The sequence below is a fragment of the Coregonus lavaretus genome, assembly GCF_964263955.1.
Source record: "Coregonus lavaretus genome assembly, chromosome: 6".
Classification (NCBI taxonomy): Eukaryota; Metazoa; Chordata; class Actinopteri; order Salmoniformes; family Salmonidae; genus Coregonus; species Coregonus lavaretus.
The window spans coordinates 12,127,608-12,152,425 of NC_139993.1; the positions used below are offsets into that span (position 1 = coordinate 12,127,608).

Here is a 24,818-nt window from a genome sequence, read left to right on the forward strand (position 1 = left end):
AATAAAAAAAATATATAAAAAAGGCGTTGGCTAATGGGGATCCTAATAAATCAAATCAAAGTGGCTTGTGACTTGGAATACTTTGTGTTGCCATGCCAAGTATTCTGCTGCCTTTTTATGTAACCAGACAAAGGTTGAGTGTATATAGTGGGCATATTGGATTCCTAACATAATCTTGTGTACAGGTCATAAGTGCAGTACACAAATCAGAAACATTTCTCATTTAAAACGTGTACATACACTGAGTATACCAAAAATTAGGAACACCTTCCTAATATTGAATCGTACCCCCTTTTGCCCTCAGAACAGCCTTAATTTGTCAGGGCATGGACTCTACAAGATGTCTAAAGCGTTCCACAGGGATGCTGGCCCATGTTGACTCCACAGTTGTGTATTGCTTTTAGGAGCTAAAAAACTGGCCAGGAACTAAAGGCATCAGGGCAATGCACAGATGAGTGAGAGATGGGATTGGAGTGGGGCCCTACTCCAGGTAGTGTGTGCATAACTGTTCAACGTAAGAGCATATTTATTAGCTTGAAAATGATATGCACATAATTATTAATACAAAATTGATTGTAATACAGCATTACACTTGTCTCTTGGAATATAAAATGATGTGCTCTATATGCAGTGCTTAACTTGGGCAGGAGCTCACCGGAGCTGAGTACCATCACGGAGCTGAGTACCATCACAAATCTGTAAAATTGTAGAACACATATCTATTCCTGCAGCGGCTTTATGACTTGAACAAAAAAATTAATCATCCTGGAAACAATTTTATTACATCCAGTAGAGCAGTACAATACCTCAAATTCAATTAGTCATGTCATTCACAATTTTACATGTAAATACAAAGTCTTGGAATGCTCAACCGGCTCTAGTATAAATAATACTCTTTAAATTCAGATCATGGATTTTTCACCTGATGAGGCCAATATCCATAACATGTCCTAAAATCCTGGATCCCAGGAAATTGTTTGCCGAGTCTCAGTGTCTTCGTAGCACACCATTTCATCTCCCGGTCTGAACTCTATGTCCTGATCCACAGAGAGGCCACACTCCATCCCTGTCTTCACCATCTGGACATCATCTTTGTGGTGCTTCAGTGCTGTCAATGAGCCTGCAGGAAATACAAGACACCACTTCACCATACAAACACATTTTTCACTGAATCAAGAATAAGATACCAATTTTCACCAAAGGTATTTGTGACCGACTCAAGAATAAGGGTGACCCGTCGTCAGAGTACATACAAAATAAGCCACAGGTTTATCACATGACATTATCTGTATACACTAAGCGACCGGTTTGACCAATTACCAGTATGCGGTATTGATTGTAAATATAGCATTTCACATACTTAAAAAAAATATGTATTTGAAAGTACAGTTTAGATATGCTGATGCGCCTAAAAGGCTTCTATGGAATGAGGTGCTCATTTAGGTAAAATCCTATTTCATAAATGAAAAGGTTTGATAGTTAGATGTATTTGATAATTTAAAACACAATACAACCACACAAACAATTTTGGAAAACGTATTACCATCGTTGTCCTCTTAAATAAATGGCTCAAAAAATTTACAAACATAACATAGGCTACACAGTAGACCTAGCCTGCTAGGCATACTTGGGTTACAGATCTAATAATAATTAATACATTTTGGAACTTGTATAGTGCTTTTCAAAGAATCTCAAAGCGCATAAAAAGTAAAAACAGACAAAAAATAGAAATGAGACAAAGTCCCTGTACAGTTCCTGAACTTCCTCAGCTACCTCTGGACACAGCATGCAATCCTTGGTGTAATACTTACAAACAGATTAAACAAAAAACCACATTATTGGAATCCAAACAGCTGTTTGGATTCCAATAATGTGGCTTTTTGTTTCATCTGTTTGGAAGTACTACACCTAACAAGCCAAAAGATCGACTTGTGGCTTTTTGTTTCATCTGTTTGGAAGTATTACACCTAACGAGCCAAAATATTGACTTTTCATCACGATCCTGCAAGTCTGAGAGTCCACAGGATATAGTGATCAAACCCTAGAACAGCCAAAAAAAACCAAAAGACAACAAAATGCAACAAAAAAACACTTCAAAATAATACAAATATGTACAATATTTACAGAGCTCTCTGCCTACGCTACAGCGCCATGGCAACCATGGAACCGGAGGTGTTGGCATCTTTTCTTTTTTTATGTATTCAAAAGTATCAGCTAAATCTTGAACCTCAGTAAGAATCCCTGATGAGTGACAGGCCCTTTAGCTATTTGGCATGGTAGTAGGTCTTCACACCATCTTGCTTACCCTCCCAGATGACGTCTCGGCCTCGGACCAGTCGGAACTTCATCTTTCTATCTAGCTGACCCTTCTGAACTCTACAGCCGGCGACGGACACCTTCTTCTTCCCCACAGTCACGTCAAACATGGCCAGGACAGACGCCTCTCCTGGAAAGAGAAGTAAAGAGTAGAATACTTTATTAATCCCTACGGGACGGAAATTGGTCTTCTGCTGTACCTAAACCCTCCAAAATACACAAACACACATTAGGTTGGAGAGGCTGGAGCAGAGGACAGCCACAATTCAGTGCCCAATGAGCAGTTTAGGGGGTTAAGTTCCTTGCTCAAGGAAGGCACCCGAGATCACTACCACCAGATTTTCTTTCCTCCCGTCAGCACTGGGATTCAAAACAGTAACCCAAACGGTGTGAGATGCAAACAATACATTAGGGTTTCTTGCACAGTCTATTCCCAGTTTTTGTGAAAATAAGTTATCCAGTTTGTTTTTAAACAGCATGTAAACCAGCAAACAAAGCAACTAACACCACCGATATACAGGTATGAATTTTCCAACTGATTGCGGTCAAATAGACATCCTTGCATGATTCACTATTTCTTCTAAAATAAGTTGAAATGGGAAAAACTTTGTTCGGTTTACAACTGCACAGGATCCCAAAAATAACAGAAAATTAGATTTTTCAATTCAAAGAACAAAAAAAAAATGGCCTGAACTGAATTATTCAGAATTAAATTAATCTGGTTGGAGGCAAGTGATTCTTGTTAACTGTATAATTTACCTCACCTGTGTAAGTCGCAGGTGCCTACACGGTAAAAATAGCCATTTAACAAGTTTTGAAAGAGAAAACAGAACATTCTGCTCCATTGCAAAAGTGCCAATATATTTGACCACTACTGTATGTCATTTTTGACAATTACTATGTCGTGTGTACGTTTATTGTTTCGATGTATCCCAGGACTCCCAAGAAAACACAGGCAATTGTTACCGAGTGGACTATCCTGATTTATTAAATGAATTAAATGAAAATACCACACACACCGATCACATTCTCCTTTACAGAAGGAGGGAGTTTACTGCTCAGCTCGTCCTTTAGGTCATCGATGAGTTTGTAGATAACTTTGTGCATCTTTAGTATAATGCCTTTCTTAGTGGCCATCTGCTGAATGGACTTATTGACACCCACATTGAAGCCGTATATGGTGCCTGGTCATTGGAAGAAATAGCAAGTGTTACTATAACAATAAACAAAACATTTGTAAACTTAAAATAAAAAAAGGTTTACTAATAATAATAATAGTAAGACTTATTTTCATTTTCAAAAGTGTATATATTGGGGATATTATAAAACAGTAGAATAACAGTAAAGCAGACAGATCAAGGGGACACAAGAGCACGTGCTTGAAGGGACATTAAACAATGGAACAACGTGAGGAAACTTGAGGGAAATAGTATTTAGATTATATTTAACTGGTTAAAACATAGCCCTTTACACTTGTACCCGTAGACGGGTTGAAAATGGCACATTTGGGCACTGATAAGCGCCTAAATTGGAACGCAGTGGCTGTCCAGTAAAATATTATAAAATGATGTCAGAGCTCAGGCTCCGCTTCACAGCTGTATTGGTTTTGACTGACAGCCATTCTGAACATGAGCACTGCACCTGACAAGAAGTTGCCCCATCCCTCCCGCTAATTGGGCAACTTTTGGAAAACAAATATTACCACTGATGTCATACAAGTAAGCCAAACATCCGTGAGTCCGAATGCGCACTTCACATTTCCATATCATATATATGTACGATCACTATGTTTGATGTACAGTTACAAGTTTACATGGCGTCATACCCTGGGTTGTTCTGAACAGAATGAGCCGGTTTGTCTATTGTGAAGAAAATTTGCTGCGGAACACACACCTGAATGCACGTATGACTCCTATCTATGCGCACCAAAATTAGGATCTGTTTCTCTGAATTGCCTTGTGAAAGCATAATACTGTAAGATCGTATTTTATAACTTAGCTAGTCAGGTTTGCTTTCGGTGATTTAAAAAATGGTACGTTTTTGGATTGTGTAAACAGTAAATTGTGTGACTGCAGGGTTGTGTTCCAAACAAAACAAAAAGTATGCTTGCTCTAGTTCTTCAACGGCACAGCTAGAAGAGCTCAAAAAAGCACCTTCTAGCTGAATACTCATGAAAGTGCATTGAAATTACTTAGGAACTCTGCACACTTTGGAGAAGTGTGTGGCCACTTGGAAACACCAGTTAGACCTCTCACTCTAACCTTTGTCATTTTATTGTCTTATGTTGCACCTACTCCACAATTTCAATGAATATTCTTATTATGTTACTGAATGTATCCTGAGTATTTTCTGCTTTCGTTATTGGCAAATGCTGTGAAAAATACAGCAAATGTAAAATACACATACAATCAACAGTGTAATGTTTGGATTTAGTCTTTAGTCAGGTGAACTGTTATGTCCTCAACTTTGGTCTAATAATTTCCCCATAATCGCCAAACTGTTCCCTTTCAATTGCTACCATCATTATACCATTCATATGTATTCTATAAGAAACACTTCAATTTAGCCCTATCCATATAGGTTAATTCCCACAAGTGTAAAGGGTTAAAATCATTACAAAGAAAGTTCGCTGAAGTGAAAGTAAACCAGATGTGTTTTAAGTTTTGAGTATTGGAAAAAGTTGATGACAATAATGCTTAGTTAGAATGTACTCATGGGGCATACTACTATAGCATTGATGCTGGCATTGTATTCCTCTATTGAGACCAAACATCTCCCTTTTCAGTGACATGGTGTGATGTGTAGAGGATGCACCTGAGAAGGTCTCGGCCAGGTTGAGATCGTTCTCGGAGACATCTCCGATGCCAAAGTGGACCACCTCCATCTGGCACTGGTCATGCGCATCGTAGCTCTCCAAGATGTTCAGGATGGCCTCGACAGAGCCATCCACATCACCTGCAATGACAACAGACAAGTCGGCATGAAATGGCATATACTTTATTATATTATTCATGGCATTATTTTGCTATTTTTGAGATAAATTGAGTTATTTCATGATTTATTGAACATAAATATTGAAATATGAATTTAATTAGGAGTATTTATTTCAAGATCGAACTATTCTGTAATTGAATTGTCTAGCCATGTCATTGAGTTATTCAGATGTATTAATTCATTTCCCTATTCATTTATCTATTAGTCTGTGGTACTCCACCTTTGACAATGAGTGGTAGGGAGAGCTCTTGGGACTCCAACTTCTCGCTGGGCCGCATGGCCATGAGCTTTTTGTTGGCCTTATACAGAGCAGACTTCCTTTGCCTCCAGCTGAGGTGGGCCAAGGGCTCTCGCTCCTTCTTGTAGCTCTCTTGGTGCTCCCGTTGCTTTACCTCAATGGCTTGCATGTCCTCCTTCAGTTTGTCCTGTTCCTCCTGGTAGCACCGCCAGTCCACCACCTCCCTTGCTCTTTTCTATATTTGAGTGGATAAAGATATAAAGAATGGGGTAATATGGTGTTACACAACAGAAACAAGTAAACAGACAAGACAAAAATGTACAGTACCAGTCAAAAGTTTGGACACACCTACTCATTCCAGGGTTTTTCTTTATTTTTTACTATTTTCCACATTGTAGAATAATAGTGAAGACATCAACACTATGAAATAACACATATGGAATCATGTATTAACCAAAAAAGTGTTAAACAAATCAAAATATATTATATATTTGAGATTCTTCAAACAGCCACCCTTTGCTTTGCACACTCTTGGCATTCTCTCAACCAGCTTCACCTGGAATGCTTTTCCAACAGTCTTGAAGGAGTTCCCACATATGCTGAGCACTTGTTGGCTGCTTTTCCTTCACTCTGCGGTCCAACTCATCCCAAACCATCTCAAATTGGGTTGAGGTCGGGGGATTGTGGAAGCCAGGTCATCTGATGCAGCACTCCATCACTCTCCTTCTTGGTAAAATAGCCCTTACACAGCCTGGAGGTATGTTGGGTCATTGTCCTGTTGAAAAACAAATGATAGTCCCACTAAGCCCAAACCAGAAGGGATGACGTATCGCTGCAGAATGCTGTGGTAGCCATGCTGGTTAAGTGTGCCTTGAATTCTAAATAAATCACAGACAGTGTCACCAGCAAAGCACCCCCACACCATAACAACTCCTCCATGCTTTATGGTGGGAAATACACATGCGGAGATCATCCGTTCACCCACACCGCGTCTCACAAAGCCACGGCGGTTGGAACCAAAAATCTCAAATTTGGACTCCAGACCAAAGGACAAATTCCACCGGTCTAATGTCCATTGCTTGTGTTTCTTGGCCCAAGCAAGTCTCTTCTTATTATTGGAGTCCTTTAGTAGTGTTTTCTTTGCAGCAATTCGACCATGAAGGCCTGATTCACACAGTCTCCTCTGAACAGTTGATGTTGAGATGTGTCTGTTACTTGAACTCTATGAAGTGTTTATTTGGGCTGCAATTTCTGAGGCTGGTAACTCTAATGAACTTATCCTCTGCAGCATAGGTAACTATGGGTCTTCCATTCCTGTGGCGGTCCTCATGAGAGCCAGTTTCATCATAGCGCTTGATGGTTTTTGTGATTGTACTTGAAGAAACTTTAAAAGTTCTTGAAATGTTCCGTATTGACTGACCTTCATGTCTTAAAGTAATGATGGACTGTCGTTTCTCTTTGCTTATTTTAGCTGTTCTTGCCATAATATGGACATGGTCTTTTACCAAATAGGGCTATCTTCTGTATACGCACCCTACCTTGTCACAACACAACTGATTGGCTCAAACGCATTAAGAAGGAAAGAAATTCCACAAATTAACTTTTAAGAAGGCACACCTGTTAATTGAAATGCATTCCAGGTGACTACCTCATGAAGCTGGTTGAGAGAATGCTGTCATCAAGGCAAAGGGTGGCTATTTGAAGAATCTCAAATATAAAATATATTTTGATTTGTTTAACACTTTTTTATGACTACATGATTCCATATGTGTTATTCCATAGTTGTGATGTCTTCACTATTATTCTACAATGTAAAAAATAGTAAAAATAAAGAAAAACCTTTGAATGTGTAGGTGTGTCCAAACTTTTGACTGGTAGCGTAACTCAGAGCCCAACAGTGACTATGGGCCGAGATATGCATGCAAAACTTGTAAATCAATTAATGAAGTCTAAATTTGGCCATTACCAGTAATCAGTAAGGAAAGACAATGATGTATCAGAGTATGATGGCTAGTCATGCTACTGTGTGCAGAAGAAACATCAACATTACACAGTGATAAACTAAACTTAGTTGAATGCACTGACTAAGGCAAAAAGACAAAGTAGTTACGCGACATATCTTAAACTAGCGAATTAGATTGAGATTAATTTATCTCCCTAGCCAGCCAGCTAACGTCAGTTTACCGGCGAAAAAGCTAGGGGTAAACAAACAGTGACGTAAGTATAACCGTGACAGCTTTACTGTCAGTGTTAGCAGGTCGGGTAACACAGTGGCAGAATAAGTATCATGCAAATCACTTGTTGTTGTGACAGCGAAGTATGTTAATAACGACACGTGAAACTGATGAAACCGTTTATTGACTCCTCCCTGGCGATTTATGTGGGCTACTGTGGTCCGGTTGTCTGACCAGACCAGCACATCGCGACCCCGCAGAGTAGAGGCGAAGTGGGTCAGAACCAGTCGAACCGTTTCCAACTCTAAGAGGTTGATGTGGCGACTCGAAGGAGGCCACACACCTCCTATCGCTTGGGTCTGACATGTCCCTCCCCATCCCGTCAGAGACGCATCTGTGAACACTGGGATGTAGGAGGACACTTTGCCTATCGGGACTCCGTGCGTGAGAACGCACGGGTTTCTCCAATAGTTCAGATCTGCACTGAGCGAGAGGGGAACCACCACCAACCGATGACATTGACGCACTGGGTCTAGTCTTAGTTGGGCGAACCATCGCTGCATCCTGCGCATGTGCAGGAGTCCCAGCGGAACCACAGAGTGGGCTGACGACATGAGACCCAAGAGTGACATGATCGACAGCGCCGTCACCGTGTGATTCGGACGACACTTCCTCAGGGCTAGCAACAAGGCTACCCTTCGGGGGTCCGAAATTCGAGCCCTCATCATTACAGTGTCTAGCTGTATCCCCAGGTAGACAATCTGATGACTGGGCCAGGGGGCGCTCTTTTTCCAATTCACAGCGAACCCCAGACGTGTGAGATGAATCACAGTCTGTGTTGTGTGAGTGATCGCCAGCTCTGCTGACGGGGCGAGAACCAGTAGGTCGTCTAGGTAGGCTAATAGCCGTATTCCCTGACGACGCAACGGTTCCAATGCCGCCTCCACACACTTGGAAAACGTGCTAGGTGCCAGGGCGTACCCAAATGGCATCCTCGTGTATTCGTACGCCACCCCTTGAAAGGCGAATCGCAGAAACTTCCTGTGACGCGGCTGTACCGGCACATGAAAGTACGCGTCCTTTAGGTCTATGCTCGTACAAAAGTCTCCCTTCTGGACACATTCCAGTAGACGTTTTGTCGTTAGCATTCGAAAGGGCCGCTTGGTTACGCTCTCGTTGAGAATGCGTAAATCCAATATCGGCCTCATTCCCCCCCGTCTTTTTGGGCACTAGGAAGTAGGGCGAATATAGCCCCTTGTTCCTTTGCTCCTGGGGAACCACTGTGACCGCCTCCTTCGCCAAAAGTTCCGTAATCTCTGAAACCAGAGCGGCCACCTTTTCGGGCGTTTTCATCACCGTCTCCACCACTCCCCTGAATGGGGGTGGGGTCCGATGGAATTGGAGAGCATAACCCTTCTGCAACGTCTGTTCTAGCCAGCGTGAGAGGGTGCAGCTTCGCTGCCACTGCCAGCAATGCAGAGAAAGCGGCCGAGCGCGAAGCTGTGGTACATTCAGTAGGAAGGACCTGTATTCCTCTATGGCCCTTGCCGCCGCTGTTCCTCGACACTGAGGAGGTGGAACAGCCCAAGGCGGGCCTCCCATGAAAGGGAGAGGAAACATTGGTGCGTTCTGAACCCAAAGGGGGGGCAGAAACGTCAGTTAATCTCGTAACCGTCGAATTCCTGCCCTCCGTGAACGCAACACGGGTCTGAATTGCACTGACTGAGGCCACAGCCTGCGACAGGGCACCATCCCCAGTAAGCGATTGCGTCATCGTAGATGCCTGCAATTCGCTATTAGAGCCACTCACTACAACACTCCTAGGAGTCTGTAATATGAGGTCTCTATGAGGTAACCCAAGGCGGCGCCTTGATACCTTCTTAGCCTTCACTTTCTGTGTGTGTTCAACTCTGCACCTCTGGTGGGTTGAATCACGCTCAGTGTGAGTATTAGCGCGTTCTGTGAGAAGTGGGGGCTCAGATATGTCAGTTATTCCCCTAACCTTCGTAATCTGGCCCTCCGTGAACGCAGCGTGGGTCTGAATCGCACTAACCGAGACCCTAGTCTGCGATAGTGCGCCATCCCCAAACAGTGGCTGTGTCCTCATGTCACCTGACTGAGGCTGTAGCCTGCTATGAGAGGCACTCACTACAATACTCCTTGGAGTCTGTAATGTGAGGTCTCTTTGAGATATACCAAGACGGCGTCTCGGTATCTTTTCTCCTTTCACCTCCTGTGTGCGTTCAGCTCTGCACATCTGGTGGGCTGAACTACACTCAGTGTGGTGAGTATTGGCGCGTTCAGAGAGAAGTGGGGGCGCCGATACACTGGGCACCTTCGTGACCGTGGTAATCGGGCCCTCCGTGAACGCAGCATGGGTCTGAATCGCACTAACAGAGACCTTAGTCTGTGATAGTGCGCCATCCCCAAATAGCGACTGCGTCATCATGTCAGAATCTGACGGAGACTGCTGTCTGCTCTGTGACGCACTTCTTATTGAAGTGTTATGTGTACCTACTCTAACTGCCTGTTCAGCAACGCACCCCTGGTGGGCTGAACGGTGTTTAGAGTGGTAGGTGAGAGAGGGTGAGATTTGAACGCTCTCGGACGTATTATGGAAAAGCACTCTTTTTTGACAAAGTCAGGTGGAGCCAACTCTTTATTAAACACATCAACAACAGCATAAACATCATCACCCATCCCTTCAACCGAAGGGTGGGGGGGAACAGTGGTCACGTTCAGTGATGACGTGACCTCCATCCGCTCCCCCGCGTCCGTCATGTGCGCCTCCTCTTGTGGCCTCCCTTGGGGGCCCAGGTCGGCGTCTTCACCACCTCCCTTGCCGGCTGCAACGGGGCCACCGTGGCTGCTGGGGGGGGCTGGGCCCGCTCTCCTGCCTCCTGTGGCCGCCGACTGGCGCCGGATACGCCGCCTCGCCGTAGACCCTTGTCTACTCTGGTGGGCGGAAGTCGATGGTCCTTGTGACGGCGCAGGGCCTAACCTCCTTGCCAATGGCAGGTGTCTGGCCAACTGCTTTTTCTCCTCGTTCAGTCTTGAAAACCTCTCCGTCGCCTCCTTGACGAAAAGTCAGTCGTCAGAGAGGGGGGCGTTCAAGAGGGACGTCCTGTCTGCTTCCTTCATGGTCGTCAAAGACAACCAGAGGTGTCGCTCCGCGACCACCGAGGTGGCCATGGACCTCCCCGAGCAGACAGCCGATGCCTGTGTTAGGTGTAGGATGGCGCCAGAAATCCTGGACGCCTCCTCCACCTCCTCTGGCTCCAGCTCTGTCTTACCCGTGGTTAAACGGGACAGAGCGGCTGCCAAGAGGGCAATGTTGTTAGCTGCTGCTACAGCTTGGGCTCCCAAATTGAAGGACTTCTCTAAAAGCTGTGCTGTGAGGCGGTCCTTCTGAGATGGCAACATGGCTTTTCTGGAAGAGGGCCATGGACTCGAACCCGGTACGAGATACGCCGCCATGGCGCTCTCTAACCTGGGGATTCCCTTGTTTTGGCCCTGGAACCTTCCCTCCACTCTAGTGAATGGGAGATACGTTTTAGCCGGCGAACGCGCCGCTAAAGGTGCCTCCCATGAGCCCTCGACGTATTTGGCCAATGAAGGCATGGCAGGAGCCAATGGCTCTGCCGCTCTTCTTGGCCTGGAGTAAGGGCCGCCCTCCATTAAATCAACCTCCGGGGCGGAGGGAATAGGGGGCAGCGGTATCTCCAACCGTCTAGCAGCTCTCTCTATGAGACCCGGAAAATCCGCTCTCAGAGATGCTGATTTCTCAGAGCCCGTGTCGTCATCGCCATAGGAACTACCAGCCCTCTCGCTAACCAAAGGAAAGGGGGGCTTGAAAGTATGAGGGACGGGGTCTGACTGTTCCATTGGAATGTCAGCCTCTTCCTCAAAGTCCCCATCGTCCCCTGAGTCTGCGCCGTCAGATGACGCCTCTGAAGCAGAGGCTAATATTGACAGCACGTCCTCTAGGGGGATATCCTCCCTAAAGAACGCCCAACGCTGCTTCCTCTCCTTTACAGAAAGGGGGACTGCAGACGCCCTCTTTGGCATGCTGGGAACCTAAACACACGAAACATAAGTCGTGGGAGTCACCGGCCGCCATGGAGGAGCATCTGCATTGAGCTCTGAAAAGAGCTTTTGGGGGTGGAAAATCTCCAGGTGCGCTCATTTAGGACGACGTCGATGGCTGGAAAATCGACGGCGTATCTCGTCCTGAGTCTTCGTCTTCGTCTCTTCTTGGCTCTTCAGTCTAGTCCATTCGCTGAAGATAAAGGGAGGCTGATTGAGGGGAGGCATCCCCTCTTATAGGGACACCTGTACTCCTATTGGCTGCAGGTGTGTGCATAATTGTGTCTCAGGCTGATGCTGCCTTAGGGCAGTGGGTAAACCAATAGGAGCAGAGCTCCCCTATGGGGCGGAGCTCCACGATATAGAACTGACATTAGCGTTATTAAACAATCTGTGTGAGTAGTCAACACAAGGATTGATTTGGCTAGCTACATACGTGACATGTCAACAATGCATGATATTGGATCGTGGCTGAAGGCAATTAATGAATCAGATAAGGCCTATTTCTACTCTACTACTCCTCACTCTCATAAATAAATAAAACGTCCAGATATTGCTTTGAGGCTGGGTTGTATGACTACCAAACTCGAAGTTGGCTGAATCACATACAGGCTTTAGAATTCCTGCAGTCTTGTAATAATGCAATATATGTCACCTCAGACTTAATCTCGGCAACCCATTACCAAAATCTTGCCGAAACGCTGGCTACTGGATAAGGTTCTGGGGGAGAGGTACACCGGAACAATTGTTCCTCATTATTCCTCACACCTCACAGTCCTGGGACAGATGTTACATTTATTTTATGTCTGTCCACGAGAGATTACCTCAGACTCGACTTCCAGGATCTCCTCACCGGCAGAGGGGAGCTCCTTCCACCCCACTATCTCCACAGCAGTGCTCGGCCCAGCTTCCTTCACTGTGCAGTTGTTCTCGTCAAACAAGAAGCGCACCTTGGCCCATGTCTTCCCTGCCACCAGAGTGCAGCCCTTTTTTAACGTGCCTCGCTGGACAATTGCTGTCGTAACTGGCCTGCAAAACAGGACATCATTTATAAAAACAAATTTGTAAGCAGCATCTTATTGAACTGACATTCATTTAAAGAGTTTAAACATTTTAAAAATGTTTACCAAGGCTATTTTTCATTTCTGTTAGTCCAATAATTTCACTCATATTCTAATGGACTATTTACATTTGACAATATAATGCTTTTAGATAGTGATTTTGTGTGAATCTTGGCAGTTTTGTAACCCGATTAAATCAAGCTAGAAGGCTTGGTGCCAACATTCCTACAACCAAATTCTAAGATCGTGCTCTCATCCGTGGCTGTGCCATGGGGAGACCCACCCCTTGCCCTTATCGGAACGGCTCTCGATAATGGTGCCTTCCACTAGGCCTGTCGGGTCGCCCTTTAGCTCCATCACCTCCGCCAGGGTCACCGTGGCCTCTGCCAGCTCCAGCAGATTGTCCCCCTATGGAATCATATTGTTGTTGTGTTTAATTTCAAGGCTTTGGCATGCTGCCCTGACGTGCACTTGCCTACAGCGACTTGCACAAATAGATGAATTAGGCCGGGGCCAGAGAGTTTTTATCCGCCAGTTTTTATCCTCATTTACCAACTTTAGACAACTATTGATGGACAAAAACAGACATTGACAAATGCATAATATGCATATTACAGGAACGACTTAAGTGGGCAGTAGTACTTATATTAAGGCTGGACCATGTTTGTGGGACTATCCCAACCACCAAGTTTAAACAAGGGGAGGAATCCAATTAACAAACAAAATATATACATATATTAGGCTTGCTAAATGTCTGACATTTTGTTTCCCACCTGGTAATAAATGAGGACAACAATGGAAATGAGTCAAAATTGTATATACTCAATGACATATTGATGACGTCATAATATATTAAAAAGTAAACCTCCTTCCTATGGATGAGGAACTCACCTTCAGGGCAGACACGTGGATAGCCTGAACCTCTCCTCCATACTCCTCGCATTCCACATCATGGGATAGTAGTTCCTGCTTTACACGTGCTGGGTCAGCTTGATGCTTGTCACACTTGTTCACTGCCACAATGATTGGCACTGCAGATACACCAAAACCCCCCCAACAATTTTCCTATTCAGGTACATAAAAGGCAAATAATAATGAACTGTCATTAAATGAGCTCATTGGGGGCCTTGTTGAGATCAACAATGTTATATCTCTTGAAACGTCTCGTTATCCATGAAAAGGCAGTGATTATTTATACTGAACAAAAAATATAAAAACGCAATATGCATCAATTTCAAAGATTTTACCGAGTTACAGTTCATATAAGGAAATCAGACAATTAAAATGAATTCATTAGGCCCTAATCTATGGATTTTACATGACTGGAAATAAAGATATGCAGCTGTTGGTCACAGATACCTTTAAAAAAAGGTAGGGGTGTGGATCAGAAAACCATTCAGTATCTGGTGTGACCACCATTTGCCTCATGCAGCGCAACATCTCCTTCGCATAGAGTTGATCAGACTGTTGATTGTGGCGTGTGGAATATTGTCCCACTCCTCTTCAATGGCTGTGTGAAATTGCTGGATATTGGCGGGAACTGGAACACGCTGTCGAACATGTCGATCAAGAGCATCCCAAACATGCTCAATGGGTGACATATCTGGTGAGTATGCAGGCCATGGAAGAATTGGGACATTTTCAGCTTCGGATGAATGGGACGACAATGGGCCTCAGCATATCGTCACGGTATCTCTGTGCATTCAAATTGCCATAGATAAAATGCAATTGTGTTCATTGTCCGTAGCTTATGCCTGCCCATACCATAACCCCACCGCCACCATGGGACACTATTCACAACGTTGACATCAGCAAACCGCTCGCCCACACGACCCCATACACGTGGTCTGCGCTTGTGAGGCCGGTCGGATGTACTGCCAAATTCTCTAAAACGATGTTGGAGGCGGCTTATGGTAGAGAAATGCACATTCAATTATCTGGTAACAGCTCTGATGGACATTCCTGCAGTCAGCATGCCAATTGCACACTCCCTCAAAACTTGAGACATTTGTGACATTGTGTTGTGTGACAAAACGGCACATTTTAGAGTAGCCTTTTATTGTCCCCAGCACAAGGTGCACCTGTGTAATGAACATGCTGTTTAATCAGATTCTTGATATGCCACACCTGTCAGGTGGATGGATTATCTTGGCAAAGAAGAAATGCTCAGTAACAGGGATGTAAACAAATTTGTGTACAAAATTTGAGAGAATCATGTTTTTTGTGCGTATGGAACATTTCTGGGATCTTTTATTTCAGCTCATGAAACATGGGACAAACTTAACATGTTGCGGTTATATTTTTGTTCAGTGTATATACGGTATCTCATAAAAGTGAGTACACCCCTCACATTTTTGTAAATATTTGAGTATATCTTTTCATGTGACAACACTGAAGAAATGACACTTTGCTACAATGTAAAGTAGTGAGTGTACAGCTTGTATAACAGTGTACATTTTCTGTCCCCTCAAAATAACTCAACACACAGCCATTAATGTCTAAACCACTGGCAACAAAAGTGAGTACACCCCTAAGTGAAAATGTCCAAATTGGGCCCAATTAGCCATTTTCCCTCCCCGGTGTCATGTGACTTGTTAGTGTTACAAGGTCTCAGGTGTGAATGGGGAGCAGGTGTGTTAAATTTGGTGTCATCGCTCTCACACTCCCTCATACTGGTCACTGGAAGTTCAACATGGCACCTCATGGCAAAGAACTCTCTGAGGATCTGAAAAAAAGAATTGTTGCTCTACATGAAGATGGCCTGGGCTATAAGAAGATTGCCAAGACCCTGAAACTGAGCTGCAGCACGGTGGCCAAGACCATACAGCGGTTTAACAGGACAGATTCCACTCAGAACAGGCCTCGCCATGGTCGACCAAAGAAGTCGAGTGCACATGCTCAGCGTCATATCCAGAGGTTGTCTTTGGGAAATAGACGTATGAGTGCTGCCAGCATTGCTGCAGAGGTTGAAGGGGTGGGGGGGTCAGCCTGTCAGTGCTCAGACCATACGCCGCACACTACATCAAATTGGTCTGCATGGCTGTCGTCCCAGAAGGAAGCCTCTTCTAAAAGATGATGCACAAGAAAGCCCGCAAAAAGTTTGCTGAAGACAAGCAGACTAAGGACATGGATTACTGGAACCATGTCCTGTGGTCTGATGAGACCAAGATAAACTTATTTGGTTCAGATGGTGTCAAGCGTGTGTGGCGGCAACCAGGTGAGGAGTACAAAGACAAGTGTGTCTTGCCTACAGTCAAGCATGGTGGTGGGAGTGTCATGGTCTGGGGCTGCATGAGTGCTGCCGGCACTGGGGAGCTACAGTTCATTGAGGGAACCATGAATGCCAACATGTACTGTGACATACTAAAGCAGAGCATGATCCCCTCCCTTCGGAGACTGGGCCGCAGGGCAGTATTCCAACATGATAACGACCCCAAACACACATCCAAGACGACCACTGCCTTGCTAAAGAAGCTGAGGGTAAAGGTGATGGACTGGCCAAGCATGTCTCCAGACCTAAACCCTATTGAGAATCTGTGGGGCATCCTCAAACGGAAGGTGGAGGAGTGCAAGGTCTCTAACATCCACCAGCTCTGTGATGTCGTCATGGAGGAGTGGAAGAAGACTCCAGTGGCAACCTGTGAAGCTCTGGTGAACTCCATGCCCAAGAGGGTTAAGGCAGTGCTGGAAAATGATGGTGGCCACACAAAATATTGACACTTTGGGCCCAATTTGGACATTTTCACTTAGGGATGTACTCACTTTTGTTGCCAGCGGTTTAGACATTTATGGCTCTGTGTTGAGTTATTTTGAGGGGACAGCAAATGTACACTGTTATACAAGCTGTACACTCACTACTTTACATTGTAGCAAAGTGTCATTTCTTCAGTGTTGTCACATGAAAAGATATACAGTAATCCCTCGTTTATCGCGGGGGTTACGTTCCGAAAATGACCCGCGATAAGTGAAATCCGCGAAATAGAAAACTTTTTTTTTTTACAATTAGCAACTATTACATGTATACAAATACAGTGACTCACGTGTAGGCCGTTTCACTGCTCTTCAGACTGGGCCGCTGCATCCTGACTGCGCTCTGCAGTGTTCTCTTCTTCTGAAGCCCGCGGTGCAGGTGTGTTTGTTCGGGAGAAGAACATAGTGACAGGCAGCTGTTGTCGCTCTTTTTTCTTCTTTGCAAAAAGATCCTTGTACACCGACATGCCACCATCGATTACGTTGGAGAACTGTAATGAACGGCTCATCAAAGGGTCCCATTCCTCAGCTACTCGCTTAAGTTCAGTGGCCATTCGCACCATGGTTGCTAAGCGACCAAGCGTTAGTCCTTCCTCCTCATTGACTGCTGCTGTCGTCCTTATGTTTTTTTCCTCCTTCTTTATGTAACGAACGGAAGATTCATTGATTCCGTAATGGCGAGCAACGGCTGCATAGCTTTTACCTTCCCTTAGCATGTCCAGAAGTTTAACTTTATCTGAGATAGGTAGCATCTTCCGCCGTTTGGGCCCATCCGCAGGTGCTTTTGTCGGTCCAGGCCGTTTCGTCGACATTATGGGTTTAGGAGATGTTCGAAATTACAAGATAATTTGGCCAACTTAATGTAAATTTGCCAAGCTGTTTTATGTACGTACACATAACTGCACGAGACGACAAAATGATAGCACAATTCGTAGCATGTTTTGATACAAGAAGCGGGAGTGAGTTTTTAGCGAATCAGAATGCAGAGCACAATGCACCAAAAAAAAAAAAATGCATTATGAAAATCCGCGAAATAGCGAATCCGCGATAAGTGAACCGCGAAGTGGCGAGGGATCACTGTACTCAAATATTTACAAAAATGTGAGGGGTGTACTCACTTTTGTGAGATACTGTAGATTTAAAGTGAACAGCGGGAAAATGTGTTGTACATGATGCTATCGCCAGCCGCAGTTTGGATTGAATGCCATCAAGTTACAGCTAGGGTTAATTAATCTATAAAAACATATTGTGCACTGCGAGGGCATGTCCCTCAAAGTTGTCGCCCAAAATGTGTTATAGCCGCAGAGAAATGCCAACATGAAATACGACAGTACCTTGGGCTTTTTTGGCATGTAGGATGGATTCAATCGTCTGCTTCATGACCCCGTCATCTGCAGCAACAACCAGGATGACAATGTCTGTGGCCAAAGCTCCACGGGCCCTCATGGCGGAGAAGGCTGCGTGCCCTGGGGTGTCCAAGAACGTGATCTTTTCTCCTGAAGGAAGTTTAACTGCAGAGAGAAATCAGGATGGAACCTTCTGAAATCTGTGAAGCTAAATCGAACCTCACTGAGAAATGTGGTGTTTTCAAAATATGTATTGCTATGGGGCATCATGGCACCAGGTTGAGAAACAACTTTGATGTAAAATAGAAACAGGACACTTAGGACGTGAGAAGATACCCATTAACAATGTTCAAATGGTTTTGTTCTCGATCATAGCACTGGTATAAAGCTGATAATGTAGGTCCAGCCTTTAATGATCTGCATTGACAGGTGGTTTCAAGCCTCAAGCAAAGTGGATATGGGGACAGGTCTGAGGGGAGCTGCCGGTGTTAATCAACGTTTTCATACAATATTAATATGATTCATTCAGCTAGATTCTGTAAGATTCACTACTGCTAGCAGCTAGTTTTACGATCACCAAACGTTTCACTAAAATGTGCAGTTTCATAAAACGTTTAATCAAACCTCAAGCAAATTTGCGTGGATGACAAAACAACACTTCTAGGTGTTTCCCTACCCAGGAAGGCCCCAATGTGCTGGGTGATGCCCCCTGCTTCCCCTGCAGCCACCTGGCTCTTCCTAAGGCTGTCCAGCAGAGTGGTCTTCCCGTGATCTACGTGGCCCATAATGGTGACGACTGGAGGACGAGACACCAGGACGGCCGGATCTGGTGGAGCTCTAGAACGAACATTGATTTACATTCAGATTCAACTTCTGTTTCTACTTTGTATGTTCATTAATGTGAAAATAAAAAACTATAAATATATATATTTTTTAAAGTTCATATTCAGGTGGTATAACTTGGGTTTGAGTTTGAGCTTAAATGGGAATGTCAATACCTAACGCCTACAGAGGGCCACAAACCAATTTTAAAGGGGTTTTGTTTTGAAATGTCCAACATTTTGCAGATGGCGTCGGGGCCTCTGTCAACCAAAATACTTTATTAACCACACTTTTTTTTTTACAGGTATAATTTCAAAGTCTAACAGTCAGGTGACAAGACAAGAGAAGAGGTCCTCTACCTTCTCTGAGTGTCTTTGTTCACACGCTCTTTGGACTCCACCAGCTTGGCCCACTTGTACTTCATCCCAGACCTCTTCACAACCTCCTTGATCCACTGCTCCTCCAGAACAGAGTGGGGCTCTATGGAATCCAGGTCCACTGAGGTGTTGAGCAGAGCCTCAAAAACATGATCTATGGAATAAATGGTACGCTGTTCAAATCAGTACTACACATCAGACCTGGGTTGTATTCATTAGTGCACACCGTAGCGAAACGTTTTGGAATGGAAAACGAAAACAAGCATTTCTTATTGGACAAGTTGAATCATCTTGGAACATACTCAATACTTCATACCATAATTCAGTAAAATAAATAACGACTTTAAAGAATATGGAATTATTCTACATTAAATGAATCAGCCTTACCAAAGTCTTTGTTCATGGCTTGAGCCAGTGCAGACACCGTCATCCTCTGCATTATTTCTACTTCCTGTTTCACCTGCTTCGGTTTGATTTTCTGAACTTTACCAGGGCCTTTACCCTAGAAAAAAAGACACGATTAAGAAAACCTTAAATCGATCTAAAAGCAAAGACCACTAAACCACCGCAGGCCACATGATCTCTATTTTCAATTAAGGTCAAGGCCTATTCCATTTTTTATAATTTGCATTTACAGTGCATTCGAAAAGTATTCAGACCCCTTGACTTTTTCCAAATTTTGTTATGTTACAGCCTTATTCTAAAATTGATTATATTCTACACACAATTCCCCATAATGACAAAGCAAAAACAGGTTTTTAGAAAATGTTGCAAATGTATTAAAAATTAAACTTAAATATTACATTTACATAAGTATTCAGACCCTGTGGCAGCCTCAAGTCTTCTTGTGTATGACGCTACAAGCTTGGCACACCTGTATTTGTGGAGTTTCTCCCATTCTTCTCTGCAGATCCTCTCGAGCTCTGTCAGGTTGGATGGGGAGCGTCGCTGCACAGCTAATTTCAGGTCTCTCCAGAGATGTTCGATTGGGTTCAAGTCTGGGTTCTGGCTGGGCCACTCAAGGAAATTCAGAGACTTGTCCCGAAGCCACTCCTGCGTTGTCTTGGCTGTGTGCTTAGGGTTGTGGTCCTGTTGGAAGGTGAACCTTTGCCCCAGTCTGAGGTCCTGAGCGCTCTGGAGCAGGTTTTCATCAAGGTTATCTCTGTACTTTGCTCCGTTCATCTTTCCATCGATCTGGACTAGTCTCCCTGCCGCTAAAAAACATCCCCACAGCACGATGCTGCCACCACCATGCTTCACCGTAGGGATGGTGCCAGGTTTCCTCCAGATGTGACGCTTGGCATTCAGGCCAAAGAGTTCAATCTTGGTTTCATCAGACCAGAGAATCTTTTTTCTCATGGTTTGAGAGTCCTTTATGTGCCTTTTGGCAAACTCCAAGTGGGCTGCCATATGCCTTTTACTGAGGAGTGGCTTCCGTCTGGCCACTCTACCATAAAGGCCTGATTGGTTGAGTGCTGCAGAGATGGTTGTCCTTCTGGAAGGTTCTCCCATCTCCACAGAGGAACTCTGGAACTCAGTCAGAGTGACCATTGGGTTCTTGGTCACCTCCCTGACCAAGACCCTTCTCCCACGATTGCTCAGTATGGCCGGGCGGCCAGCTCTAGGAAGAGTCTTGGTGGTTCCAAACTTCTTCCATTTAAGAATGATGCAGGCCACTGTGTTCTTGGGGACCTTCAATACTGCAGACATTTTTTGGTACCCTTCCCCAGATCTATGTCTCAACACAATCCTGTCTTGGAGCTCTACGGACAATTCCTTCGACCTCATGGCTTGGTTTTGCTCTGACATGCACTGTCAACTGTGGGACCGTATAGAGACAGGTGTGTGCCTTTCCAAATCATGTCCAAGCAATTTAATTTACTATAGGTGGACTCCAATCAAGTTGTAGAAACATCAAGGATGATCAATGGAAACAGGATGCACCTGAGCTCTATTTCGAGTCTCATAGCAAAGGGTCTGAATACTTATGTAAATAAGGTATCTGTTTTTTATCTTTAATACATTTGCAAATATTTCTAAAAACCTGTTTTCACTTTGTCATTATGGGGTATTGTGTGTACATTGATGAAATGTTTTTATTTATTTAATCCATTTTAGAATAAGGCTTTAACGTAACAAAATATGGAAAAAGTCAAGGGGTCTGAATACTTTCTGAATACTTTTCGTTTATCTTAAACTCAAAGCATGCCCCTGCGTCTTACCTGCTTAGTAGCAAGGAATCTGGCATGGTGGCAGGTCAGTGGAGGTGCAGGAGTGCAAGCTGAAGCAAATATGGGGAAAGGGAGGTAATTGGCAACAAGTGTAGGGTCGGTATGGGTTATCAGTCTCACCCTCCTTACCAGGGACGTCGCCCGATTCATCTCAGTGCTAAAAAAAAAAACAGAATTGTTATTTTCATTTCACATTGGCATCTGCATTCGTGCTGTACAGTATGTTGACTACGGGGCTCTGCGACCACCGTTTGCTATGCGGTTTGCTAGCAATGTCATGAAAAGGGGCATGAGGGTCCCCACATTTCCCACACCGAATAGCCTGAAGCCACAGGGCTCTTCTCGCAGCCTCCATTTCCCTACGTGGGAGCATTGCGAACCGTAGGTCGGGACTTTTTACCTGGTTACATGTACATTGAAAAACACAGCATTTTTTTTGGCATGTTTTGTTTTTTCCGTATAAGATCAAAATAAACACGAAGTTGGTTATTTTATAATGGGGTGATTTAAGCAATAAGGCCCGAGGGGGTGTGGTATATGGCCAATATACCACGACTAAGGGCTGTTCATAAGCACGACGCAACGCGGAGTGCCGGGATACAGCCCTTAGCCATATAACACAAACCCCCGAGGTGCCTTATTGCTATTATAAACTGGTTACCAACATAATTAGAGCAGTAAAAATACATGTTTTGCCATTCAGCATTCAGGGCTCGAACCACCCAGTTTATAATTGGAAATAATGTTTGTTTTCTCCAACTTGTTGTCAAAGGGAATTCTTTATTATTACATGAATATCAACTGGGCATACAGGCTGACACTGCCATTCCATAATGGCAGCAGTGGCTACTGTTGGCTAACATGAGGACGAAAGGGGCAGTTTTCCGGGAAAATGTGCAGTATTTCAAACTTCGATGGAGCAGTGTGGATAAAGGTCAAATTTGAAGTATAGTGGCATATCCCATCCCTGCATTGAGGTATGTTTCCCGACCCATATCTCGCGCTGCCTCCATTGTCTTAATGTAACCATGATTGGGTTCAGCATTAGCTCATTTAGTTTTCAAGAAATAAATAACATCTCAAAAAATGTAGTTAGGATTATAAAATCGAGTTCCAGGTTGTCTTTATTACAGTCAGGCTGCAGAGATTATCAGAACGCCTGAAGACACCAGCAAAAAAGACAACCTGGAACGCAAGACGTGGTTGACCTTAGCACAGGTTGTGTTGTTGCACCCACTTCAAAGAAAATGGAAATGGGAAACTTGGACCGGGTTATCTGGCAAATCAAACCTTGATTGACGCCCCTCGGCCTCGCCCTTACAGAATTGTGCTGTTCCACTGCAGTTACTGTGTCCAACAGAGACGGCAAAGGTGATTGTCAAACTCTGTGGCGACAGTATCCAATACACTACAGTTCACTGCACTCGACTTCATGGTAAATTAGTTAACCCTAACTGGAGTCATTTGGGGGGAGTTAGCTAGCTAGATGCCATGCTCTTGTGTAGCTAGCTACCTACTAGCAATATCACCAAAAATCCGAGGAACTCACTGTGATTTAGGCAACCCCGTTTCACCTCATTGTGAATGTAGTTTTCAGTGCTATAAGCATTATACGTTCAGCGATATCAAACATCCATTTCAACCCCTCACAGGCCGCTGCCATGACAGGTATCCCAGCAAGCATTTCGACAGTGTATTGACCATAGAGATAAATAGAGGACGCACCGTTATATCTGCGCTATTATAGTGTCTTTAACAACATGGGCAGCGCCATTGAGCCTACAACCCATAGGAATTCCCACCCAGTTGACTACTTTTTTACTACTTTAAAATGGCGGAAGCAAGGTGGCCGCCCATGCTAAAATAGCATTTTGGACACTAGAGGCCTCTATAATTCTCTATGGTATCGACGAGCGGAATGAGCGAAGCAAGTGGGCTGACTCCGCCCCTAAATCTTTCCGCGCTAGAAGCAGACCAAGTGGGGATTTTTTGTATAGTGTCGAACTTGGTCAATATAAAATGTAATTGCTAATTTTCTATGTGAGGCGTATTTGATCGAATAGAAGTTTCGTAATGTTCAGGTTGTTACAAATGTACAGATATAAGTGGCATCCCGGCAACTTGGAGAAAAAGGTGTGCCTATTGTTCACATGCGTATATGCCCTCTCATTGGCTAGAAGGTTCCCTTCTGCCTTCTGCCTTTGCGGACATTTATTCCCATTGTTAGAGCAGACAGTCCAATATCTTGTCAATATATAAATATATAGATAATCTTTGGTATCGCTCTTCTCGGTAGTGTCAGGTCAATGGTTGTGTTCCAATGGGAAGGGTCTGCAATTCGTCTTTTTTTTTTCAGTTGTGTTATTACAACTACAGTCTGCAACATGTCAGAAAAGTATATTTTTATGAGTTGGATTTGAGTGTTTGTACATTTTATATATAGACATATTTTCAGATTTTTTTTAATTAAGCAATTACCATGTTTACAATTACAATTGTAAATGTCAGTCAAGTGACTCATAAGTCAAAATTATCAGCACAAAGACCTGTAAGTGACATTGAAAGGGGCAATCTGGTGCTGTTAGCCTACATCCACTACTTCGTCATCAGAGTAATCTGTCATGAGTAGGGTCATAAAATTACAGTGACCTTCCCAAAATGTGGAAGATTCCCAGAGGAATCAGGAGGAAATAAGCAGGAAATCCTCCAACCAGGATTTTTGGAAAACCTGAGAATTTTGGGAAAGCTACCAGCATTTTGCAACTCTAATCATGACAATAATCAGAGGCTCTTGGCCTCCAGTTGGCCTTAGTGATGCCTCTATGTTGAGATTTGGGAAATTGATTGGTAATCCCCAGCATATTTTACTTATTTACTTATTCAGCAATAAAGTCTAAATTTCAGCCCCAAACAAAACCTTAACCATTTGAAGACTATACACATTTTACATAGAAATGTACAAAAGCATTGCAGAGGAAACCCCATAGGTAACACAAGTACGGTACAAACCCATAGCTAGCACAAGTACAGTATGTTGAATGGTTATCAGAATATTTGTGTAATAGCACCCCCCTCAGTGCATTGCAACATCCACTAGTGTTATACCACCGTCAGGGACAACAAAACACCAAGGACCAGTAAACAACACGTTTGCCTTTGATTGCATTTACTGTTGAATGATGGGACTCATTTCTTCTCTATCCCACACTTTACTCATCCTCTTTCTTTCTCAGGTCAGGGATGTACGCCCTGTATTTGTTCTGACGTCAGAATATTTTAAATATTTTCTCCACCTTCTTTTCCACATCTTTCTCTCTTGTTTCCAAAAGGATACCTCTTCTTCTCCAGCATCTCTTTCTCAAGACTGTTGTGTTTCTTCTCCACTGACTATCTTCTTCTCCAACTCTTTATCCTTTTCCCCCA

The 24,818-nt window shown here is 44.0% G+C and overlaps 1 protein-coding gene across 3 annotated transcripts; it reads right to left on the reverse strand.

Annotated features, from left to right (window-relative positions):
- Positions 1-630: 630 nt before the first annotated feature.
- On the reverse strand, positions 631-23,097 carry LOC311130883 (translation initiation factor IF-2, mitochondrial-like). 3 transcript variants are annotated; one of them, XM_084163697.1, is made up of 15 exons: positions 22,945-23,097; positions 21,387-21,552; positions 19,552-19,666; positions 19,147-19,318; positions 18,642-18,802; positions 17,954-18,130; positions 13,761-13,900; positions 13,153-13,277; positions 12,633-12,837; positions 5,531-5,783; positions 5,131-5,271; positions 3,336-3,500; positions 2,306-2,446; positions 923-1,120; positions 631-696 (listed from the first exon to the last, which is right to left on the reverse strand). In XM_084163697.1, exons 2-14 carry the CDS (start codon positions 21,543-21,545, stop codon positions 951-953), a joined length of 2,124 nt encoding a protein of 707 aa, XP_084019823.1. In that variant the 5' UTR covers positions 21,546-21,552; positions 22,945-23,097; the 3' UTR covers positions 631-696; positions 923-950. The 3 variants fall into 3 exon arrangements, with proteins under 3 accessions (XP_084019823.1, XP_084019821.1, XP_084019822.1); XM_084163695.1 differs by lacking the exon at positions 631-696 and having other exon boundaries at positions 760-1,120; XM_084163696.1 differs by lacking the exons at positions 631-696; positions 22,945-23,097 and adding an exon at positions 22,686-22,704 and having other exon boundaries at positions 760-1,120.
- Between the last annotated feature and the right edge of the window lie 1,721 nt (positions 23,098-24,818).

Bases quoted from the DNA above. Each gene is read 5' to 3' on its own strand.
- LOC311130883 (XM_084163697.1), bottom strand. From the start codon at position 21,545: ATGAATCGGGCGACGTCCCTGGTAAGGAGGGTGAGACTGATAACCCAT. The intron at 13,901-17,953 runs GTACTGTCGTAT...GTGTATCTGCAG, and splicing joins ACATGCCAAAAAAGCCCAAG to TGCCAATCATTGTGGCAGTG. The intron at 12,838-13,152 runs GTGGGTCTCCCC...CCTGTTTTGCAG, and splicing joins CGTTCCGATAAGGGCAAGGG to GCCAGTTACGACAGCAATTG.